The 23136-nt window shown below is 48.4% G+C and overlaps 2 protein-coding genes across 2 annotated transcripts; one reads left to right on the top strand and one right to left on the bottom strand.

Annotated features, from left to right (window-relative positions):
• The first annotated feature begins 6 nt into the window (after positions 1-6).
• On the top strand, positions 7-7096 carry RBP4 (retinol binding protein 4, plasma). Its single transcript, XM_005884049.1, has 5 exons — positions 7-129; positions 248-384; positions 509-615; positions 5246-5458; positions 6796-7096. Exons 1-5 carry the CDS (start codon positions 19-21, stop codon positions 6831-6833), a joined length of 606 nt encoding a protein of 201 aa, XP_005884111.1. The 5' UTR covers positions 7-18; the 3' UTR covers positions 6834-7096.
• On the bottom strand, positions 7023-20497 carry FFAR4 (free fatty acid receptor 4). Its single transcript, XM_014531580.1, has 3 exons — positions 20468-20497; positions 18383-18511; positions 7023-9804 (listed from the first exon to the last, which is right to left on the bottom strand). Exons 1-3 carry the CDS (start codon positions 20480-20482, stop codon positions 9415-9417), a joined length of 534 nt encoding a protein of 177 aa, XP_014387066.1. The 5' UTR covers positions 20483-20497; the 3' UTR covers positions 7023-9414.
• Positions 20498-23136: the final 2639 nt, after the last annotated feature.

Genomic DNA, 23136 nt, shown 5'->3' with positions numbered 1-23136 from the left:
GGGCGATTCCTGGGCGCGATGGAGTGGGTGTGGGCACTCGTGCTGCTGGCTGCGCTGGGCAGCGCTCGGGCGGAGCGCGACTGCCGGGTGAGCAGCTTCCGAGTCAAAGAGAACTTCGACAAGGCTCGGGTAGGTACCGGCCCGGGGGCCCCGGTGCCCTTGTCCCCCCAGCCCCGCGGCCAGCCTCACCGTGCGCTCATCACCAAACCCGCTCTCGTCGCCAAACCCGCTCTCCTCTCCTTTGCAGTTCGCCGGGACCTGGTATGCTATGGCCAAGAAGGACCCCGAGGGCCTCTTTCTGCAGGACAACATCATCGCCGAGTTCTCCGTGGACGAGAACGGCCAGATGAGCGCCACCGCCAAGGGCCGAGTCCGTCTGTTGAAGTCAGTGGGCTCTGGGCGCCAAACCCTGACGGGGAGGGAAGGGAGCACCCGGGGTGGTGGGATGGAGGATGGAGGGAGGAAGCCTTTTGCCCGGCCTGGCTCAGGATCCCCTTGGCCTTTGCAGCAACTGGGACGTGTGCGCAGACATGGTGGGCACCTTCACAGACACTGAGGACCCTGCCAAGTTCAAGATGAAGTACTGGGGTGTAGCATCCTTTCTCCAGAGAGGAAGTGAGTAATCATCTCAGTGGGATTGTCTTGGGGGGTAGGAGGGCCACAACCTGGCCAAATCTCTGGGTTTCTTTTCCAGTGGCGCCCTTGGGAAAAACATGGTCTCTAAGTGGCAGGAACCCTGGGCACCGCCTGAGGTTAGGGGCATGAGATTGGCCCACCTCCCCCCATGCCCCCAGCTCATAAAACCCTGTCCCAAGCTCAAAGGACCTTTGGGCTTGTGAGGCCTCCTCCTGCCATTTTCCTGTCCAGCCACTATTCCAGGGTGTGTAGCCATCTCCAAGCTTACCCCCCCTCCCCCCCTCCCAAGACCCAGCCCACATCACCGCTCAACATGGCATTGCATTTCCTCTATCTCTTTGGGCTGAATCCCTGGGATAGCAGAGGCTGGTAAACCCCCATCCAAGGATGTAGGGAGCATGGTGCATAGGGTTGGCCCACTGCCCACCCTATGCCCTGTCTCATGATGCAGAGATTCTGAGCCAGGCACAGTGCTCCTGGTGGCAATGCCCTCTTCCCTTTCTCCCAAGCACCAAAACTCAGGTGCGGGGAGGGAGAGTATCGAGGACTCTCAGAAGAGCATCCTAAAACTTGGCCCGATCATGAGAACACAACATCTGTAGACTCTTTCTACCTCCCCCCTCCCACCCCCCTTTTCTCCTAAATTTCAAACCTGTAATCTACTTGGTACTTAGGGAATTGTAAGCCGGGGCGGGGGGGAAGGGGGGTGTCATGGGATCTTAGAGATTTTCAAACCTGTAATCTACTTGGTACTTAGGGAATTGTGCAAGCTGGGGGGGGTGGTGGTGGTGGTGGTGGTTATGGGATCTTAGAGACAGTTAACCCTACAAAGGTTTCAATAAACAGATGAATAAACCGAGGCCAAGAGAATGAAGTACTTTGCTCACGGTCATACAAGTTTGTGAGAGTCAGTGTCAGAGCCGGGGGTTCCAGCTCCTGGGCCAGAATTAGGTGGCTCTGAACAGCAGGGACTCCTAATTTACAGACCAGCTTTTACAAAGCATCAGTCTCTCCTGTGGGGTGGGCCACAGGGGGCTGTTCAGGAGGACTCTCTTAGCTGGTCGTCCAGGGCAGAAGCATTCTTTACGTGGCCCATCACTCTACACACGGCACATATACCTTGACTTCCTCTAAAGTTGTATATTAGATGAAAGCACATGTTTTGTCTAATGTAGCTTCAGCTCTGATTTACACTGTACAGATGGCGTTGTTATCTTACAAGGGGTAAAAAGCTCTTATCCTTAGAAGTAATCATAATTATTACAAACAATGAAGCAAAACTTTCAAAAGTGAATCACATAGCATGAAATATATACTTTTCTGATAATGCGTTACAAAAGTCAATACCGGGGGTACAAGATTACTTTCTAAAAAGCATAAACACATAATTCTCTGGCATTTTGAGATGCACTCTTTGAAGGACTAGGATCCTATTGGTACTGCATTTGGGCAGGGTAGAGAAGACCCCATGAGCAAGTAGGGTTTTGTCTCTTGCCTCCTCCTCCCCCTTGAGAACTAACCAGATTAGTTCTGCCCTTACCTCTTGTAGATTTCGGTTCTATCTATGATTTCATTTAGAGAAAAAGTATTGAATTCTTGAAAGTGATTGCTATGATATTGAGATAACTATGGAAGGTGTAAGGATAAATTCCTTCTCAGGGATTTTTCAGAAAAGAAGCTGTGCAGTGTAGTGGTTAAGCGCACAGTTAAAGTTAGATTGCCCTAGTTCAAATCCTACTTTGTGGGACCTTAGATATGTTCCTTATCTTCTCTGTGCCTCGGTTTCCTCACCTGTACAAGGAGGTGATCATAGCACCTGCCTCATGGAGTTGTGTTATGGGGAGGCCATGAGTTAACTGTGCAGAAAGCACTTAGAACAGTGCCTCAGACATGCGTTCTCTCTCCGTGTATATTATTACTGCTTAGCTCTCCCCAGTCATGAAATAATAGCTTGATAGTCTGGGTCCAGGATGATAGGATCCACAAAGAGCATCGGGTTCAATACTCTCATTTTCCAATGAACAAATTAGAGAAAGCCCACGTTAGAGAGGTGGCTAGCCTAGGGCCACACAGCTAATCACTCGGGTCCCCAGGCCTCAGACTCCTCTTTGACAAGGCCTGCTGGGTTTTTCAGGTGATTAGTCAGAACTAGCATCACACCACCGTCCACTGGCCCACCTGGACAGTTAGACCTGAGAACTGCAGGGACCTTCTCATCACTTTAGGAGATTGCAAGACACAGGCGTAGGGAGCTGGAGGGACACATTCTAGGCCCACCACAGGAAGCCAGAGTTGGCTCCCTCTAACTGAGTGGGTTTTTTGTTTTGGATTTGGGACTGGTAATCAAAACCTCTGAACCCATCTGTGTAGACACAGTGGCCTCCATATGGCCGCTGTCTCTACTCTCCCTGGCTCTGCTGTGTGCGGATAGCTGCCATCCAGAAATGTCTGGGGAGTCTGGCTCTTCAGAGGGACCCACCCGAGCAGCTGGCAGTGAAGAGGTGGGAGACGTGAGCTCACTCTTTTTAGGATGGCTCAGACAGTTCATCTCTTGTTTTAGGAGGGAGAGTCGAGTAAAGATTGTTAGAATTTAAATTCTTCATCTCTGCACTATTTAGCCAAAAAAGAGCCTGGACATAACACCTAGCCAGCTTAGGCCTTTTATAGAAGTCAAGAAGGTAGCCAATTTTCCTAAAGCTGAGCTTTGAAAGTTACTTAGTTCCTATGTTAGAATTCCCATTCTGGCAACAACTCTGGGGAAAAATTAAGCTGCAGATTTGCTGAGCTAATAGCTGCCTGGATCATGAATCCGGGTCATATTTCAAAGCACACAGTACTTTTGTGTCTGAGGGGTAGGCTGCTGGGCTGCCTGTGACTGAGAGACACAGTGAGGCCCATAACCAGGGAAGAAATGATTTCATTCGGAGAGAAGGTGGACTCTGCCCAGAGCCTGTGAGGGAGCTGGTGGTTAGGGTGGGACCCAGCAGGCGGCCCCTTGGCTTCTGTTCCTGGCCCACCTGCTGAATAACTGCAAAGCCACCCCTGAGCAGTCATGTGTCTGTGCACCCCCACCTGGCCTCTGACACTCTTTCCGTGGGTAAGCCTGGGAGGTGCAGGGGTGGCTCTTTCTTCCTGGGGGACCTGGAGTGAGCTGAAGAGGGGCCTCCACCTCCTCCTGCTCTGCAGGCCTCCTGCAGGGCCTGGGCTGGGGCTGAACTCCGACTGGCTGGCATTCTCCGAGCCAAGAGGCACAGCCGGAGGTGACTTAGGGCAGTGTTAGCCGTCTCCCTCACAGCCTCTAATGCTGGGGAATCCAAGACCCGCTGCAGCCTCCAGTGTGGAGCATGACACAGGCAGAGATCATCACTTGCTTCATGACCCACATGAGATGGAGAAGCAAAGCCTTTTTGTTTCTTGTTTCCTCCGCCCCTAATTTACTTGTTGCCTGGAGACAACGTGGTGTAGAGTTTATGCAAGGGGGCCCCAGAGTCCGATTGAAACCCAGTTCTGCCCTGCTCTTTGGGATCCTGGGTGAATTATTTAGTTTCTCCGTGCCCACTTTCCTCATCTATAAAATGAGGGTGATAGTGTGCACTTTTTGGTTCATGTAAAAAGTAACTGGGGGAAAAAGGGAAAGTGTCTACACAATGGCTGACATGAATAAGTGCTCAGAAAGCCCTATTCATGGTTATATGTCAATGAGAATGTTAAATTAAGTAGAGATGTGGCACTTTTTTTTTTTTTTTACCATATATAAGGTATTTGGATAAACCTGAGTATTGTTTCTCCATGGCAGATCCTTCACATACATCCTTATTTCCCATCCTGCCTTTGTTGGCATTGGCATTTCCCCCACCTTCATGTACACTTATTCGTGGCTTATACCCCAGTCTTAGAAATAAATATCTAAATTTTTCATTGACTTAACTCTCCCTCTATCAGAGGAGTTCTGACAAGTACAAGCTCTAAAAAGAATACCTGATGATAGATGGTAGGCATCATGTGCCCTTCCCCCACCCACCCACCCCCAAAGCAAAGACTACTTTGCCTGCTAGGGAAAGTGGGCAGGGTTACTAGACAGGAATTAGGATGGAGCCAGAAAAGCCATGAACCAGGCCATCAGAGTGGCCTCCTCCCGTGATTGAGAGGCAGGAGGGCAGCGTGGTTACTGAAATGACTGGGAGCTCGCTGATAGAGACCATCTCAAGAGATATATCCAGATGTTGAGATAACATAAGTTGGTGGCCATCAGACATCAGCCCTAAGGCATAGCTGTTGGGGGGTTGATGGAGAAGACACAGGAGGAAGATCTATTCCATGGTTTTGATGGGCCCACATGCTCAGTTGTTCTTTAAAAAGATGCTATCACATTTGTCATTAGGGTGAGAGATAATCATTGAAGTGAATGAGTATCCCCCAAATCAAACTTTTTATCTGTAAACAAGAACAACATCCCCAGACTTACAAAAGCTGTCGGAATTCTCTGGGGTCTTCTGCTCCTAACACAATGAAACCAGTTTCAGGAAGTCGCTGGCTTCTCAGTTTGGGGAGTTTCCTTGCGGGCTGAGCCGGCGGAGCGCGAGGCATTGGCTCTGTTTCTGGCTTGCAGACGATGACCACTGGATCATCGACACGGACTACGACACCTATGCCGTGCAGTACTCCTGCCGCCTCCTGAACTTCGACGGCACCTGTGCTGACAGCTACTCCTTCGTGTTTGCCCGCAACCCCTACGGCCTGCCTCCGGAAGTGCAGAAGGTCGTGAGGCGGAGGCAGGAGGAGCTGTGCCTGGGCAGGCAGTATAGGCTGATTACGCACAATGGTGAGTGGGCTGGTGGGCAGGAGCCCGGGCAGCAGCCAGCTCTCCCTGAGGGGTCGGTGGGCAGGGAGTTTGTGCCCACCTGCCGGTGGGATGTGTTTCATCTGCCTGCAGGAGAAAACAGGGAGCCTTAGGAGCCCCTGGGAGCCCAAGTCTTGGCTCTTCTCGATCAGATGTTTCAGTGGCCTCATCATGGGGCTGATGCGGAAGGAGTGGACAAACGCCTTTTTTCAAAAACCTGGCACTTTCACTTAAGTAAAACTGCAGGGGACTCTTCCTTTTTTTCTGCCAATTTAGCCCAGTCGGTAGTCACAGGATTTTGCCCCTGGATGCTCTGCCCCCAAAACCCATTTTGACTGAATTAATATTATTTGGGGATTCAGTGGCCCCAGTGAAGAGTTGGGCTGCAAATGTGGCCATTGGTGTAAAAACTTAGAGACATCATCACAGCAAGTTCAAAATGATTTCAACAAATGCTCTTTCTCTACCGTGAAACCAAATTGACTAGCTGATCTTCCTCACTTATATTTTTGGATATTTCCTGGAATGACAATTGGGTCTTTATATAGATTCTATCTTCATCTGATATTGATCTGAAAACCAGGAACATTCTAAAAGAAAGAGTGCTGTCTATTTGAATTGACACTCACTCCCATGGAAAACTATGGCAATGTTAAAATGTAGGAAAAAGAGAACAAAACTGAACTTTTCGGTTGGTCTTCTAACTAGCTGAGCAAAACTACACCAAAACAATATGAACCCAGACCAAAAACATAAATCAGTAAGATTTTGATGTTTCACCCTGGGGTGGTCAGGCAAGGATTTCAGCATGGGCAGACTCCAGGCCAAACCCTTTGCCTATATCTCATCTATCTGATGAGAAAATAGAGGCTGAGAAAGATTACAAAAGTTGCCCAAGATCTGTATAGTAAGTAGCTGAGTTGTATGCAAACCAAAATGTTGTGTTTTTGTTTTGTTTTGGCACTGAAGCCCCTTGTGGCACCACCTGGTGATACATGGCACAGGACATGGGGAACTTTCTATAAAATTACTGGTGGGGTGGCTGCGATCAGGCACACTTTCTGAAAAGGAGGATGCCCCCCCCCACCCTTTGAAATGCAGTGAGGCAAATTTAAGACAAATAAAAAGAACAGTATTTCATACAGCAGATCCCATTGCCCCAGATAAATTCAAAGGGTTGCAGAAAAATTCTTGAAGCTGATTATGAATTACAGCCTCATCCTGCTGTAACCTTACAAGAATGGGTCCAGAATTCGTAATCTACCTTACGCACTGGGTCCATCTTTCTGTCGCTGATGACTTTGTTTTCTATATTTCAGGTTACTGTGATGGCAAATCAGAAAGAAACCTTTTGTAGCAACATCAAGGAGGTCAAGTTTCGTTTGAAAACTTCCCACTTTCGCTCAGCCTTCAACTCTATTTATCGTAGTTTAGTCTGGCCCTCTCTCCTCCCCTCTTCCTCAGGAAACATAAAACCTTCAGGACACATAAAAATACACGTGGGAACAAGTGAATCCATTTGCAGTCAGGTGTATGTTTTTTTCTGGGGTTTTCTAGGGAATCGTTTGAGGCTTAGGATTCCAGACTTTGAATTATTAAAACGTAGTCTCCTGTTTCCTATGATGTGGGTGTTCATTTGTGTCCACGTGTTGTCGAAGTGAGAAGTCCTGCAGATGGTTGGGTAGGATGCACTTCTATACCCCTGGAGGTGTTCTTGCCTCCCTGGTTCTTTATGATCTTTGCCTATTCTGGTGCCTGATTTCCATTAGTGACAGTGGCTTCTCCCAACTTCCTGCAGGTCACATTGGCACACCCAGGTCTGGAAGGCCCTAGCTGCCAGCCTGGCCAAGGCACCGAGGCTAAACCAGCAGGTGAATGAGTGTGGGCCAGTGAGCCCAAAGCCCTGAGCATCCCAGGACCAGGGAAGGGGCAGCATGGCCGGCTCACCTGGGTGTGTTTGAGAGGCATGGGTCTGGGTCAGCTCTGACAAACATCCCAGCCCTCCACTGTTTCTAGCACTTAATTCACTTCTTATTTCAGATGTGGCCAAAATATTGAGGAGAGGAGGCCTTGGGCTTCCCTGAGGGAATTGGAACATGGGGCCCTCGGAAGCCAGGTCTGGGGGAAGCTCCCAGTGCTCCCTACCTGGACTTGGAGCAGCAGGAAAGGGCATGGTGGGTGGCGGTGAGCACCAGGACCCCACACCATCAGCAGTACTTGTGAACATCACTGTTCAATTGCTGCAAAGCCATTTGCCCCAGTTTCCCAGGAGCTCCCAGGAGGCTTTGGTGCCAGAGTCTTTAAGTCCAAGTCCAGTTCTGACATAGTCGCTGTGTGATTTGAGCTGGTTACATGGCTTTTCTGAGCCTCACTTTTCTCTTGTGAAATATGGGGAAAGAGTATCTGCCTGATGGGATGCAGTGAGGATTCAATTAGAGCACGTGGGAGCTGTGCAAACACTGGCCAGGCCCGCTGACAGCTATGAAATGTGTCAGGTGGGGAAGGACACCTCTTTCCCCGGTGTGCAGAGATCTCTGCCTGGGTGCTGGCATATCAAGGGCCCATGGGAGGCTTGTGGGTCCCCCACCCCAGTGTGCTTGTCCTCCCACCAAGGAAGGAGGAAACAGGTGACCATGTATGGGAAAGGCCTACCTGTCATCACACACAGCAGCAGATTGTCAGAGCCAGGCCCTTCAGCCTCAGTTTGACAACCCAGAGACCCATAAGATAGCCACACATCACTTCAAAATAGTTTTAATTCATCAAGTCTATTAGCTAAAGATGAACAGAAAATCCCTGTCCTCTTGTCCTCGAGCACCATAAGTCCTACTTCAGAAGAAGCTATTCAAGAAACTCCACAAGCAATGGAACTACTGCTGCTGATGTACTTGACAACAAAGCCATGTTGAGCACCTACTATGTACCAGGCCCCAAGCTACTGCACATTCCAGGCGTGGGCCCAACTTCCATGTGATGGCATGTCCCATGGTTCAGTTTGGCTCTGGTTTCTTCTTTCTCTTCTCTCCCAGGAATAATTCCTAAAAGCTTAGGCCTGTAAACACGATCTGATGACTCGCCACATTGCGTCTTCAGGCCCACACTCCACAACCTGGCATCCAACGACCTACTCTCCATTTGGATCTCACTGGATTTCACACTTACACAAGCCTCAAATAAAATCCTTGGCTCTCCCACCCCCAGGCTTCCCCCCTTGTTGTTGGTTGGCCCACCATCCAACCAGTGTCAGTCTACAAATTTAGAAGTCACCCTTGCATCCTCTCTTTCCCTCACATTGTACATCTTGTCCATCAATAAATTGTGCTTGCTCCATCTTCCCAAAGTATGTCCTACGATCATTCTCCCCCCCCTCCTCTGGCCTCCAAATATTGGAGTTATCCTATATCTTCTGATTTCATGACACCAAATCTCCTAAAGGGGTCCATAGCATTCCTTATAAATAAATAAAAAAGTCACCTTTGGTTGTCCTGGGAAATTCCTCAAGCATTATCGACATTAATGAACGATCCGGAGGCCTTGCGAGTCCAGGGGAGAGACCTAGAGTGGCTGTGGCCCTTCAGAGAAATCTGAGTCCTGGACCAGTTGTAAGATTCACTTCAGAAACCAGCCAGGTGTGGCTTTATATGCAGGAGATGTGATTGTTGAACAGGTATAAATAAAAATTTATTACATTCAATCATACGACAAACACACTGAAAAAGTTCATATTTCAAGAAACCCATAACAAATCCTTTTATAAAGGATACAATGCTTTCGCTGAAGGATCACCCCTTAATTTACTGGTGCCCTGAACGTATTTGCATAGGTTACATCTTCCTAAAGCAGGGCACCCTGGTGTAAGGGTCCTGGAGATGCACTCCCTTTGAAGACACACCAGTGGCTCACCAGAGTGACCCACTCTGCCTCTAGAGAGAAATTAATTATGTGGAAATGATAGACAGGTCATTTCTCCTGAGAGACGTGTCTGTAAACATGGCTCCCTTGTCTGGGAAGAAGATGCCCCGGAAAATTTTCCTCCATTCGTTCCTGAACAGGGACATGTTGTAGAGGATGGGGTTCAGGGCCGCGTTGGCGAACGTGAAGGCCACCACCCAGAAGAAGAGTGACGGCCAGATGACCAGGTCCTGCTTGAAGTTCTGGATCAGGATGAGCAGGATGGTGATGATGATGGGGCTCCACATGATGAAGAAGGAGATCATGAGCAGGAAGAGGGTGCGGAAGAGCCGGAAGTCCTGCTGCGACACACGGATCTGGTGGCTCTCCGAGTACGCCAGGCTCACCGTCAGCCTCCGGCGCGACGCCTTGGTGATCTGCGGGGACACAAGCAGCGGAGCCACAGTCACCACAGGTGACAGCAGGGAGATCTGGGTCACGAGGAGCATAGGGCGCCAGAGTTGGAATCTGCTGCCCCCGCTGCACTGGGACTATTTTGTGCGGAGAGCGCACCCTTAGGAGAGGTTGATCCATCCTTAGGTGAGGTTGGTTCACCCTTAGGAGAGGTTGGTCCACCCTTAGGAGAGGTTGGTCCACCCTTAGGAGAGGATGGTCCACCCTTAGGAGAGGTTGGTCCACCCTTAGGTGAGGTTGGTCCACCCTTAGGTGCGTTGAAGAAATGGGGCGCCTGGGTGGCCCTCTGAGAAAAAAGGCAAGAAATCATTCACTTGTAGATAGAGTGGACGAGGGGAAGTGAAAGGCCTGCATCGGATGGGGTAGAAGAGAGAGGTGAGAACAGAAGCACAGGGCTTTGGGCTGAGTGTGTCCTTCTCCCAGATGTATTTGTTAAAACCTAACCTCCAAGGTGATGATGCTATTAGGAGGTGGGGCCTTTGCGAAGTGATTAGGTTATAGGGAGGAAGCCCTGCTGAGTGGGATTAGTGCCCTTAAGGAAGAGATGAAGGGCCCTAGCCGGTTTGGCTCCGTGGATAGAGCATCTGCCTGCGGACTGATGGGTCCCAGGTTCCATTCTGGTCAAGGTCACATGCCTGAGTTGTGGGCTTGATCCCCAGTAGGGGGTGTGCAGGAGGCAGCTGATCAATGATTCTCATCATTGATGTTTCTATCTCCCCCTTCCTCTCTGAAATCAATAAAAAATAAAATAAAAAGAATAGATTCTCCTCTTCTGATAAACTGAGAGCACTCCTTAGAAATATTCTACTAAAAAAAAGAGAGAGAGAGAGTTGAAGGGATTAATCTTCATTCATTGGCAGTTATAGAATAGTCATGGGGATGTAGTCAATACAGTGATATTGTAATAACCATGGAGGTGCCAGGTGCGTGGAAGATTATCTGAGGGATCATTAGGTAAGTCATATAAATATCTAACCACTATGCTGCACACCTGAAAAACTAAATAATACTCAATATCAACTGTAATTTAAAATATTTTGAATTAAAACATTAGAAAAGAGGCCCGAGAGCGCTCCCTGGACACTGCTGCTGTGGGAAGACACGGTGTGAGGTGGGCAGTCTGCAGCCTGAGGGAGGCTCTCACCAGGACCCCATGCTGGTGCTCTGATTTCCCACTTCCAGGCTCCGGAGCGGTGAGAAATCAATTTCTATTGTTTATAAGCCACGCAGTCTGCGGTATTTTGTGATGACAGTCCAAAGAGACTGAGACACACAACTTCCCTACTGTCTCTTTTTTTGAAAGAGCTAAGTATTGTTTGCACAAAAGCAACATGTGCTGAAGATACAAACTTAAACAGGACGATGCCGAAGGAGTCTGGGGTGGGGCTGAGCTTCGGCGTTTCTCCTGAGCTCCTGTGCAGCTGCTGCTGCTGCTGCTGCTGCTGCTGGTCCGAGGGCCACACTTTGAGTAGTGAAGTGTGTCTCCCAGGCCCGGGGTGGTGGGCAGGCTCGGAGTGGGGAGCGGGGGGCAGAGGAGTCTGGCCTCCCTGGTGGCTGGGAAGAGTCCAGTGCTCAGGTGCAGGCCGCCCTGGAGATACATACAGCATCCTGCCTTGATGCCTAATTCCAATTGTCCTTTAAGCACAGCCAGAGGGCAGAAGGCCCGCTGTCCCCTATCACTTGCTCAGCATTAATGGTACCCAGAGTTTTGGGGGTGAGAGGGACAAAGGTTTGTGATGGTGAACAGGGGACAAACTGGCGCATAGCTAGCACAGGATGCGATGGGGCACTGTACATGTTAGTTTGACATGCTTTGTTCCAGCCTGTGACCTCTGTCCCCAAGGAAGAGATCAAATTTAGAATGCGTTGGTCACATGCATGGTCCTTGCTAACTCCCACTTGCTTAGTCTGGCCCTGTGTCCTGCTGTAGCCACACAGTGGGTGCTTACATGACTGGAGACCTTAATGGCCACAAATCTCATTAGCAGGCCTTCCTAGGCCCATTCCACTAAGATTCTGGAATCTCAAGAGGGGAAGCAATTTGAAAGCAATTAGTGTAATTCACAGTTTGGGCAAGTTTAACTAAAAGGTCACAATGGCTTAAAATAGTCTCCCTAGAATACCTGTTACTAGCTCATTAAAGAGTAGCTGTGTGTTTTATAATTAAATATAATTGCTGTGGTTTTCATGCAGTAGCTTAGGTCCACCTCTTGGTGACAGAGACCAGGGCAGCAGATGCTGAGTGAACAGAGCCCTCTCTTCCCCACCCACATCCCAACCACAAGAACAGTGGGAATAAGGCTCGCTGGGCCTCGGGGAGGGCTCCCTGTGTGCCAGGCACTGTACTGTGCATTGATATTTATAAATTGTCGCGTTTCATCTTTACAGCTGCCCTGTAGATTGGTACTATCATTATTTCAGCTGCAGAGATGAGGATAATGAACCCCAGGCAATTCGAGGAACTTGTTGAGGGTTACTCCACTGTTGATACCTGGTCAAAGTCCCCATCTGTGCAAACCCAGCTTAGTTGAGATAAAGACGAGCCACATCATAAAAGGCTCCAAAGGGGCTGCCATCCTCTTCAGCCCTCCCCGCCTCTGCCTGTTCCGCAGGGTGGGGCTGCTCAGGAGACATAACCCACCATCTCAGGCTCGCATGCCTGAGGTCACATTGGCATACCCAGGTCTGGAAGCTGCTGCGTAGAATCAAGTTAGAATGTGTGTGCAGGTGAAAGCTGCTTACGCTGAGACTACCTGGGCCAACAGACCTAGGAGAGTAACCGCTGGGCAGGTTGGCAGGTGGGAGGGCTGCAGGGGAAATGCCACCACCTCTGAATAGGGGTGTCACTCTAGTCCTAAGTGCAGCCTGGTGGACACATAAGGAATGATTCAAAAGCAGCCTCATCGCTCGTGCTGCCCACATTGCCTGCCAAGAAGGATGAAGTCCCTGGCACTGTCTTAGACATTTTTTGAAATGAGTGGTGGTGATGAAGGTTCATCTTTATTGAGCACTTATGTGCCAGGCCCTGTACCTATCACTTGGTTTATCTCTTTAAATTCTCCCAGCAGTTCTGTGACATATGTACTTTGAGGATCCCCATTTTACAGATGAGGAAACTAAGGCTAAAAGAGGTTAAACAACTTGCCCAACAGCACCCAGCACTTGCAGAGCTGGGCTTCAAACCCAGCCCATGCTCTTAAACTAGTTCCTTCCCGCTCTCTACTGTCTCCATCAGTGGAAAGCCTCTGCCCAGCCTGTAACCCCAAGCTCTAATGCCAGGAGCTCTGAGAAGGAAGGCTTCCGGGTTCATCTGCTCGGCACCAGCGGTGCTTTGTTTTAGGCAGTCACATGGCACCTGCCTCATACACTGAGTGACAGATGTTGGAGCGTCATTCTTGCCTCTGAACCCCAGCTCCCTGGGTGCCGGACTGCCCTGTGGCTTCTGTGCCTGACAATGACTGTGAGCAAACAGACAGAAAAATTGGACTGACTCATGAGCCAAGTAGCTACGTGGTTGCGTCTTTTTTTAGAACTGACTGCTGCTACTATTTCCTTCTGGGCAGTTTCTGCAACTTCTGGGGAGTGAGGAGGAAAATGGGCCCATTATAATGAAATGTGGCTCCTCCTCTTCTCTCTTCCCCACATTAGATCACAAGACTAGTCAACTGCTACCCAGGGCTTTCAGTGTCCCTGGCATTGGGCAGAATGCTTGATGTGCTTTTAAACTAAAAGCTCAATTCACTTCTGAGGATTAACTTTAATCTTAAAACAAGCCAATGGGGTACGTTCTGTCATTACCCCGTTTAGGAACAAGAGACGAGGCTCTGAGCAGTGAAGTGACTTGCACAGAGCCTGGAGATCAAGTGGGAGTGTGTACCTGGGGGGGGGGTGGTTCTTCACTGGGCACTGCTGCAGGGAGAGAGGACAGCCACCTGCATCCGTCACCTGGCACTTGATAAAATGCACCTGGTTGGGCTGCTTTCACACACTCTGCTTCTGTGGGTCTGAGTAAAGCCTAGAAATCTACACTTTCATAAGCTCCCCAGATGCATCTCCCCACTAAAGCACGAGAACTACTGATCTGGGACAACAGACTTGAACTTTCTCCCAGACCTTTGAGGAGTCACTTTTTAAATATATATATATATATTTTTTATTGATTTCAGAGAGGAAGGGAGAGAGAGAGAAACATCAATGCTGAGAGAGAATCATTGATTGGCTGCCTCCTGCACCGCCCCCGTTGGGGATCAAGCCTGAAACCTGAGCATGTGCCCTGACCAGAAATCGAACTGTGACCTCCTGGTTCATAGGTCAATGCTCAACCACTGAGCCACACCGGCAGGGCTTGAGGAGTCACTTGATAAATTGTTTGAGACTCGCCGCCTTCATCTGAAGGCTGTGAGGGACCCTTCTCTCCACCTCAGACCCTTAGCCACTCCCCCAGACCATGGTTGCTGACAGGCGGGTGCAGGGAGAGGTTGCTCCCCACCGACATGGCTCAGGTCCCTGAGCGCTGGGTCTCCTTGGGGGCTGCTTGTCAATCAGCAACTTCCTAATTAGAATCATCAGACAATAGCCTCCATCCTTCCAGAAGGCCCATCTCCCTTTCCATAGCAAACAGGCCTCAGAGCTGGGGAATGAGGGTCATGCGTGTTCACTTCCCAGCACCTTCACATTCAGCTGAAACATTTTGTTTCTCAGGTAAGCTCTGAGATAGAAAAGCATTTTCCAGCTTTAAGCCACAGACTCACTCCCACGCAATGAACATTTATTGAGGCCCTTCTATGTGCCAAGCACTCTTATAGGTGCTGGATATATAGCAAAAAGCAAGGGCACCCTGCCTTCCCTGCACTTCCACGTTAGTGTGTAGTAGGGAATGGGGAGGAGGAACAAGAAACATACAAACAAAGGGTAGAAGCATCTCACCTTGCCATGGCAATGGTTGCTGGGTGACAATATAAACCAAGCCCCAACAGCTAACATGGACAGCCCGATCGAACGTACTTGGGAGTGGCTGGGAGACTATTTCCCTGGGAAACTGTTGACTGGAAAAAGCCACTGAAGATGTATAGCCTGGCTGAGTCATGAGTGAAAAGGAAGCAGGGCAGGCAGGAGGGCAGATAAGACGGGAAGAGCCCAGGTGACGTCTGCTCTCAATCCTGACCAGGGCAGAACCAGCAATGAGGGTGGGGCCTTTAGAGCAGTTTCCCAAAGGAGACGCGTGGAGCGCCAGCCCAGAGAGATGCTCTGTGGGGAATAGAGTCCTGCTGTCAGGTTCAGCCATGCTGCCTACTCTGACCCTGTGCTGGTGGTTCCCGAAGTACATTCACATAGTAAAGACTCTGAGAAGTCCTGCAGCCAAGAAATCCATGTAACTTTGATTAGCTTAGCATTTCCCAAACTCGTTTGATCATGGAACCCTTCCCAATATCTAACATCCCATGGAGTTTTAGAGAGTGCATTAGGGGGAACCCTGCTTTAGAGGAATAAAAGATCAGGGTGATCTGTAAGGGGCACTTCTCAGGCCTAGAGATGGAACCTGAGTTACAGTCAGTAGTGACAGGTGAAAGGTAGGGCTGGCAAGAAAGGGGTACGTGGTGTAGCTTTGTGTCCCATGGCTTCACATGATTTGCTAATTGTGTCTCTATGAATGTGGCTAATTAACACTGACATTCAATTGCTTTTACTGAGTTATACTCTTGACAGAAAAACTCAGCAGAAGAGCTGGTTCGGTGTCTCTGCGTATGGATGTCTTCAGAGGTATCCTGCCCAGACCCTCCATCCACCTGGCGGCAACTCACCTGCTTCCAAGTTACCAGCCTGGCAAACCCACAGGTGCAAAGTGAGGACACATGTTATAGTCCTCCCGGAAAATGGGCAACAGTTTTGCTAGTAAGCAAGAAGTAATTTTTTAAAAGTCTTATATTTGCATTAACATTGTGATTTTCAAAACATTATCATTATCTGCTCTCATTTTGTTGTGCTAAACAATCCACTGGGGCCCATTTAGCTCCAGAGAAAACGGAGTGACTTGCCTAAGGTCACACAGAAATAAGGCTTGGACTAGCACCCGGGTCTTCAGACTCTTCAACCAGTGATTTTCCCACTGCCCACGAGGAGAAGGTCCTGTTGGCCCTGTCAGTGCCTTACTCACTCAGTGAGTGTTTATTGAGCACTAACAATGGATGAGCCAGGCCCCTGTTCTAAGCATGGGGCTATAACAGCAAACAAAGGCTGCCCTCATGGAGCTCGCATTCCAATGGGAAAGACAGATGACATACAAATAGATACATATAAAGGGAGTATGACGGGGTTGTAAGTGCTTTGAGAGAAGTAAATAAAGAGAACTGGAGAACGATGAGAAGTCTCTGTGGGGGACAGCCTTTTGAATGGAGACCTAACTGAAGGGGAGGAATGGCCCACGCAGGAATTTGGGGATGAGAGATCTAGGAGCGAAGATGGTAGATGCAACGGCTCTGAGGCAGCAATGTGCTGGCACATGGGAAGAATAGCCCCAAAGTCAACATGGACACAACAGAGGGGAGAAGATGAGGTGAGAGGGGCAGGCAGGGGCCAGATCACATAGAACCTTAAGGAGGTGTCTCCTATCCAATTCATCAGTTTTCAGAGACTCTGCATATAAACCCAAGGCCAGCCTTCAGTCCTTCCTATCACAGACTCCAGGACAGCTCCTGGATGAAACAGAATATCTATCACGACTCACAGTTGTGAAATGGTGCCCTGAGTGATGGGGCAAAGTTATAATTAGATCCCCTCACTTTCTTTACACATCCCCCCACTCATCAGGGCTCCTGGGGTCTCCTAGAATGTTCCAGGTGGGTCCTTGCCTGAGAAAACAATGAAGGAATGAAGGGGTGAGTAGGAAACCTTTTCTTAGAATAAGTCAGTCCTCCCTCTTGGCAGCTGAGAAGTAGGAGACATGAGTGAAAGGAGAAGACCGGAGTCCTCTTGGCTTCTAAGGAACTCTGGAGCCAGGCGACCTTGCATTTTGATACAGCTGCTTATGAGCTGTGTGGCCTCGGGCAAGTTACTTAACCTCTCTGTACCTTGGTTTCCTCATCTGTCATTCTTAGCAGTATTGAATGAGTTAGTTCCTAACACATTATAAACACTACATAAATATTTGTTAAATAATTTTTAAAAATAATTTAAAATTATTTCTACATCTCTATACATTTTACATTTCTTTTCCTTATCCCCTCACTTCTTTTAACATAACAGTAACAGCAAACACTTACCACATAGCACTTACACATGCTAGGCGCTGTAGCAGGCACCTTACAGACCTTAACTCTAGGCCTGAACTGACCTCATGCCCTTGAAAAGCCCAGAAGGGGGTCACTTGAAGGAGGGTCAGAAGTCCACTGATGGGGGGCAGTCTAGGGGATACCACGGGACCCAGGATTAGCAGACTCGGATGGAGGTGCGGCTGGCTTTGGGTTTTGAGCATCTAAACGGTGACAGATCTCAGCTACAAAGAAAGAGCCATAAAAGTGGCCAGACCGCAAGCAGGACCTACAGGGCCCCACTTCAATATCCCTGTATGCCAGTTGACCCATAATATGCTGTAAAACCAAGATCTGACAACTGTAGACCTCTGAGATGACTCAAAGGCTTTGCAGTAAACCTCAAACAGGCACGAACACACATACACATGATTGGCCTGGGCCAGCACATACATGTAAACAGGCTGGCAGGTCTTTTTACATCCCTACATGCTTGCTCCAAAGGCAGAGGCCATGGCCTGTGTCAGCGGCTTTGGAAAGGCACATTTCCGGGGCTGGGGGCTAGGGCAGCGGGTGGAAGGAGAATGGTGGGAGCTGGGGAAGGTGCTGTCTGTCGTGCTGTTTCTGGAAGCTGCTCCGGGAGTGGGGTCAGTTTGCGAGCTGGGTGTGTATGCTGGGTGTGCTTTTCTGTATGTAGATTATGCGTCAATAAAACATTTTAAAAGCGTGTGTTCTCTCACTACATTGCTGTGTGTGGTAGAGAAACAAGGACACAGTCCCAAAGCCCATAAAATAAATTATGTCACAGCTGTATGACAGAAGATCATCAAGCCGTTAAAAATAATGAGGCAGAGATAAAGGATCTGATATGGGAAGATGTTATGATAGAGTGTTAAGCGAAAAAAGAAAGTTAAGAAACAGATAGTAGTATCTCAAATCTGAAAAATAGTTGATATTTGATCATTTTATATGGTTTATCACATACACAGAATAAAACTATGTCTATATGTAAATAACTTGGAAAAACATACAATGAATTCACAACCGGGGTAGCATAGATTTTTAGTTTGTATGTTACACATTTCCATATTTCTTTAATTTTTTGTAATAAACTTGTATTTAGTGATTAGTGACAAATAATAACCATCATAAAGGTATAACTTTTCTTTTTGCAGGAGGCGTAGATCTCAGCAGTGAGCCAGAATTGGTAACTTCTGGCTAAGGTAACTTCTAACCCAGAAATGCTAAGACGCCACCTGAGTGAAGGTCAGCTGCGGTCCGGAAGCACACGTACCTGTAATATTTTGGAGTAGCTGATCACAATGAGCAGTCCTGGCACCAAGAAGTTCAGAGTGACGAAGGACACATCCCAGGAGATTTCTCCGGCAATGCTGGGCCAAACCAGTGTGCAAATCAGAATTTCCTAGTCACAAGAAGGAAGAGAAGGTCATTTAAATGCTGGCTTCTTATTTGCCTTAAGCTCATTCCCGTTGGGGGTTTACCTGGCACTGTAACACTGTTGTGTTAGTTACACTACCACACAACTGACAAGAAATCCCAGCATCTCTTCCACGGCCCACACAACCCCACTTACAAATCATTTGCCTCTGACCTCATAATAACTATAATTATTATTCCCGTTCTCCAGGGGAGGCAACCGGGCCCCAGGTCACAGGCTGGTAAGAGCCAGAGTTAGTTCCCAGGCATGACTCCAAGCCCAGTGCTCAAGGCAACAGGGTCCACATTAAGGCATAGGGTTCATTTAAAGGCTGTGCAAACGTCTCCAAGTGTCATCTGCATCAGAGAAGGGCATGGCTGACGCCAGGGCAATGCTGGTGCCCAGACTCGGGAGTTCTGTCCCGGCAGGCCTCTCCCCAGAGGAGCACAAGGCAGCCCCAGAGCAAGACGCAAGCACAGTGGTGACCACTGGAATGTGGCTAAAGAACCTGTAGGTGTGACCGTGCTGCTGCCACTGTGTTGTGTTGAATTCAAATATTTGGCATTAATACAGACCCCCAAACAGCAGGGACATTACTGAATAGTTAAGAGATGCTGCAACAGTGTCCTCTGATGAATAAGTAGGCCAATGAAGAGTCCTATCTATCTATCTATCTATCTATCTATCATCTACCCATCCCTCCTCCCAAACACAAATATCCTGTGCCTGCTTCACTATAGGAACAAAACTGTTCAGGAAACAAGTTGCTCTTCCAAACACGTGACATAGGTTTTGAAGAGTATATTTGTGTAAAAGGACCGTATTATATATTTCTGATGGACAAGGCATCTTAACCACTGTCCAGAAGAAATAGTATCATCCATAGCACCATTCATTCATTCATTCATTCATTCAATATTTACTGAAAATAGTATCATCCATAGCACCATTCATTCATTCATTCAATATTTACTAAGTGCTATACTAGGCAAAGGCAAAGTTTTTATCATTTCTCAACATGTATCATAATTAGGTGGTCAAGCTCAAAATACTGTCAAATAGTCCCTTCTTCTCCTAGTCAGTATCAACAAAGCACTTAGTCCACACCAGGTAACACTTTACATACATTATCTCATTGGGTGTTCACAACAACCTTATGGAGATGTATTATTACGATTTTTCGAATTACACAGAGGAGGAAACTAAGGCTTAGAAACATCCTCCTCAAATAATATAACACTAATGATGTAGTCCTGGTGAATCATAGATTTTCCCTAAAGAGCTAAGACCAGCTGTGGTAGACAGTCAGACATGAGCAAAACAAGGACGATGGGCCAGGCACAGAAAGTCACCAGGGCAGAAAGCCCCACGTGCCTAACAATTAGCAAAACTGGGAAAACAAGAACCTCACCCCAGGGCATCCTTGGTTAAATGCGGTGTTTAATTTCATTTTAAAAATTTTAAAAAAATCAGCAAGCACCAAGCCCACAGTCACAGCTCTAACTCGATGTTATAATTGTGTTTCTATGGGAAAGTCTATTTGACGTAAATCGTTTTGATTCTAGGTATTCTCTCCCAGGCTGTGACTCACAGGAGTTTGGCAGCGAGTCAAGTCTCGAAGGTGGGGGCAGGAGCGTTATAATATTCTCTGCGTGTTTGAAATGGTTCCTGATTTTAAAAAGGAAATTTGAAAACCCAAAGTGCTAGGCCTGCTTTGTTACTGAGCTACAGAAGTAAAGCTGGCTGAGTCAACAAGTGTCCTTTAATTCGTTTGTTCAACCACTTACTGACCCAAGCCATGGTGGCTGAGCCACGGTGAGGCCACAGTAAGCGTGGGCTTGATCTCTGCAGTCAGGGAGGGAGAGGCCCTAGGAAACTTCAATGCAGGGCATTGAGCTGGAAGCGCCCAGCAATCTACAGGTGACAGGAGAGTGGAGTCACCTGGCAAAGCTGCATCCTGGACGTTTGTGTCAGCTGTCTGAAAGGATGGGGTTTCCGGAGAATGGAGAAGCTGGAGCTCAGTGTCAGGACCAGAAGGGATGAAGGCAGGAGGCCGGGCACATGTGGTTACATGTGACTTGCCTCCTCCCCAGCCCAATCTCCACCCCTCCCTAACACACTCGTTCATTTCCATGGCTTCTTTTTGCAGATGCTGCTGAAATCTAGTCCTTTCAGCCAGTCTTCTGAACCCCAGACTCACCCCACTACCCCGAGGACATCTCTGCAGGATGCCTCACAGGCACGTCAAGCCTCCCACCTCCCACTCCCAAAAGCTTCCACCTCCTGCAGTCACTGACTCCGAATGGAGCTGCCATTCCCCAAGCTGCCAGGAACCTGAGTACTAGCCTTCTGCCTTCTGCCTCCCCGCTCAGAGGGAACCTCGGAGTTCCACCTCGCAGCTATACGACCCACCCACAGATCTCATTCTAACTGGCCACCCCTCCCAGACCAGGCCATCTCTCCCTGAAGGGGTGTACCTGGCCCTTCTCCAGCTGGCCCCTGCCAACCCTCCTGGCACAATCTCTTGCTGACTATGGGCTATTTCCTGTGCCTGCAATGTTCCTTCAGTCCCCCACATCCTTGTCTGGCTACCTGCCTCTCATCTTCACACTCCGCTGGGTATCATTCTTGCCCCTGTGGATAGGGACATCTTTCCACAGGCCCTGCTCAAATGCTGCCTTCTCCCCACACTGGTTGACCTACAGGCAAATGCCACCTGATTCCAGCTGTTTCCTATCAGCTTCTCTAATGATTCTTCTGATAGTTATTTTAAGTATTTTAAAATTGATTTTGAGAGAGAGAGAGAGATCAATTTGTTGTTCCACTTATCTATGCATTCATTGGTTGATTTTTGTATGTGCTCTGACTGGAGATTGAACCTGCAACCATGGCATATAGGACTATGCTTCAACCAACTAAGCTACTTGGCTAGGGCTCTAAAGACTCTTCTGGAACACCCTGGGAATCACTTCATAAATCATCCTTCCTGTCCCGCCTCTTCAAACAAAAAATGTTAGACTTCAAGGTCATTTTAAGGAACTTCAAATCCTACTTGCACATCGCCTCTCCTATCAGCTTCCCAACAGAAAAGACAGAAAATACCAATGCAAACGATAGACTTGCTGTCTTTTATCTTAAAAGCATCCTCTAATGTTAACAAAGGCAAGCAAACTGTTTCCTGAGCCAAACCCACATGCAATAGAGACACGATGGCATTATTGGCCTCGTATTAAATCCGGGCAGGGTGGGCAGTGGGACCAAGGCTGCTAAGGAAGTATGAACTCATGAAAATGACACCAGGAGGAACAGACTGACCCTGGCTAAATTCCAGTTCCATCTCTTACCTGCTTTATGACGTCAGGCATTTCTTCCTCCAGGAAATAAACACAAGAACACCTACTCATGGGACTGAATTCTGCCAAGGCCTGGGACCATCTGCATGCTCAAAAAATGCACTTCCTTGAAGAGGATGAGAGTGTCTTGGGCATGTAACCCAGGGTGAGGGCAGGGGGAGGGGTGCTCAGCAAATGTTTGAAGAATAAATGGGCCGCACATTCTGGCCAGGGTGGACAGTCCTCCCCAGCTGCCAGTGAGGGTCATCGCCCCACCGGGGCCACGGCACACACAGGCAGGAATGCCGTTGGTACAGGCTGAGCTGGCCTGGCTGAAATGTCTAAGTTACTAGGATGTGTCCACCCTCTTAAAATGGCAGTCTATTATTTTACAGCAATCAGAAGAATTATACTGTTTAGAGACTGTTTAAAATATTTCTAACCACAGATAAGGAAACTAAGAATAGCTGGTAATTTTTGAGCGCTTAACCGTGTCTGTGCCAGATGTTGGCCCACTTACTGAATATTAGTCCCCATGACAATCCTAGAAAGTGAGAATCTGTTATCAGGCCCATTTTGCAAATGAGGAAGCTGAGGTATAGAGGTCAGGACCACTCGCTTGCCCCTGTCACACAGCTCCTAAATGGCAGAGATAGGATTCAAATTCACATCTGACTCCAAAGCCCACATTCGTCACACCAAATTGTGCAGCATTTTCTGAAATGTCCATTATTTCATGGTCCCTTCAGGGAAGTTACCCTGGGTTACCCTGGACTGCTGGGCACCCACTGCCCAGATGGACAAAGGGAATCATGTTTCTGATTTGGTGGGGCTGGGGGGTTGGGGGTCCAGGTAAGCAGAAAGCCCCCTGGCCAGTGCTCCTTGAGGGCGGAGCGCCAGCTTGTGCTCAGGGTCAGTTAGTTCATTCTCTGCGCCTGTGGTTTGGGTAGGAAATGTTCCCCATCCACAACCTCCATATTTCATGTCCAAGTGGGAGGTGGCAGGCCAAACCTACAGCCAGGAATGGGCAGTAGGGGACTGAGAAAACAAGCCTTTGCTGATTTTAATATGAGACTTAGTTCAGTCTAGACCAGATCCTTCTCTGTCTCTCTTTTTTTAATGGCCACACTCCCTTTTGTCCCCCCATTTCTCATTCTTTTAAACTTACTTCTTAAACCACTGGGCCTGTTTGCTCACCTATAAAAAGAGATGTTTCCTGCATGCTCAGGGCACAGCCTTGGAGGAACGAGGGTTTTTTCTGTTTGTTGGCTTACTGGC

Source organism: Myotis brandtii, unplaced genomic scaffold, assembly GCF_000412655.1.
Source record: "Myotis brandtii unplaced genomic scaffold, ASM41265v1 scaffold810, whole genome shotgun sequence".
Classification (NCBI taxonomy): Eukaryota; Metazoa; Chordata; class Mammalia; order Chiroptera; family Vespertilionidae; genus Myotis; species Myotis brandtii.
This window is presented reverse-complemented; position numbering and strand designations above follow the sequence as displayed.

Bases quoted from the DNA above. Each gene is read 5' to 3' on its own strand.
- RBP4 (XM_005884049.1), top strand. From the start codon at position 19: ATGGAGTGGGTGTGGGCACTCGTGCTGCTGGCTGCGCTGGGCAGCGCT. The intron at 385-508 runs GTCAGTGGGCTC...TGGCCTTTGCAG, and splicing joins GGCCGAGTCCGTCTGTTGAA to CAACTGGGACGTGTGCGCAG. The intron at 616-5,245 runs GTGAGTAATCAT...TCTGGCTTGCAG, and splicing joins ATCCTTTCTCCAGAGAGGAA to ACGATGACCACTGGATCATC.
- FFAR4 (XM_014531580.1), bottom strand. The intron at 9,805-18,382 runs GTACGTGTGCTT...GTGTCCCCGCAG, and splicing joins GCTACTCCAAAATATTACAG to ATCACCAAGGCGTCGCGCCG.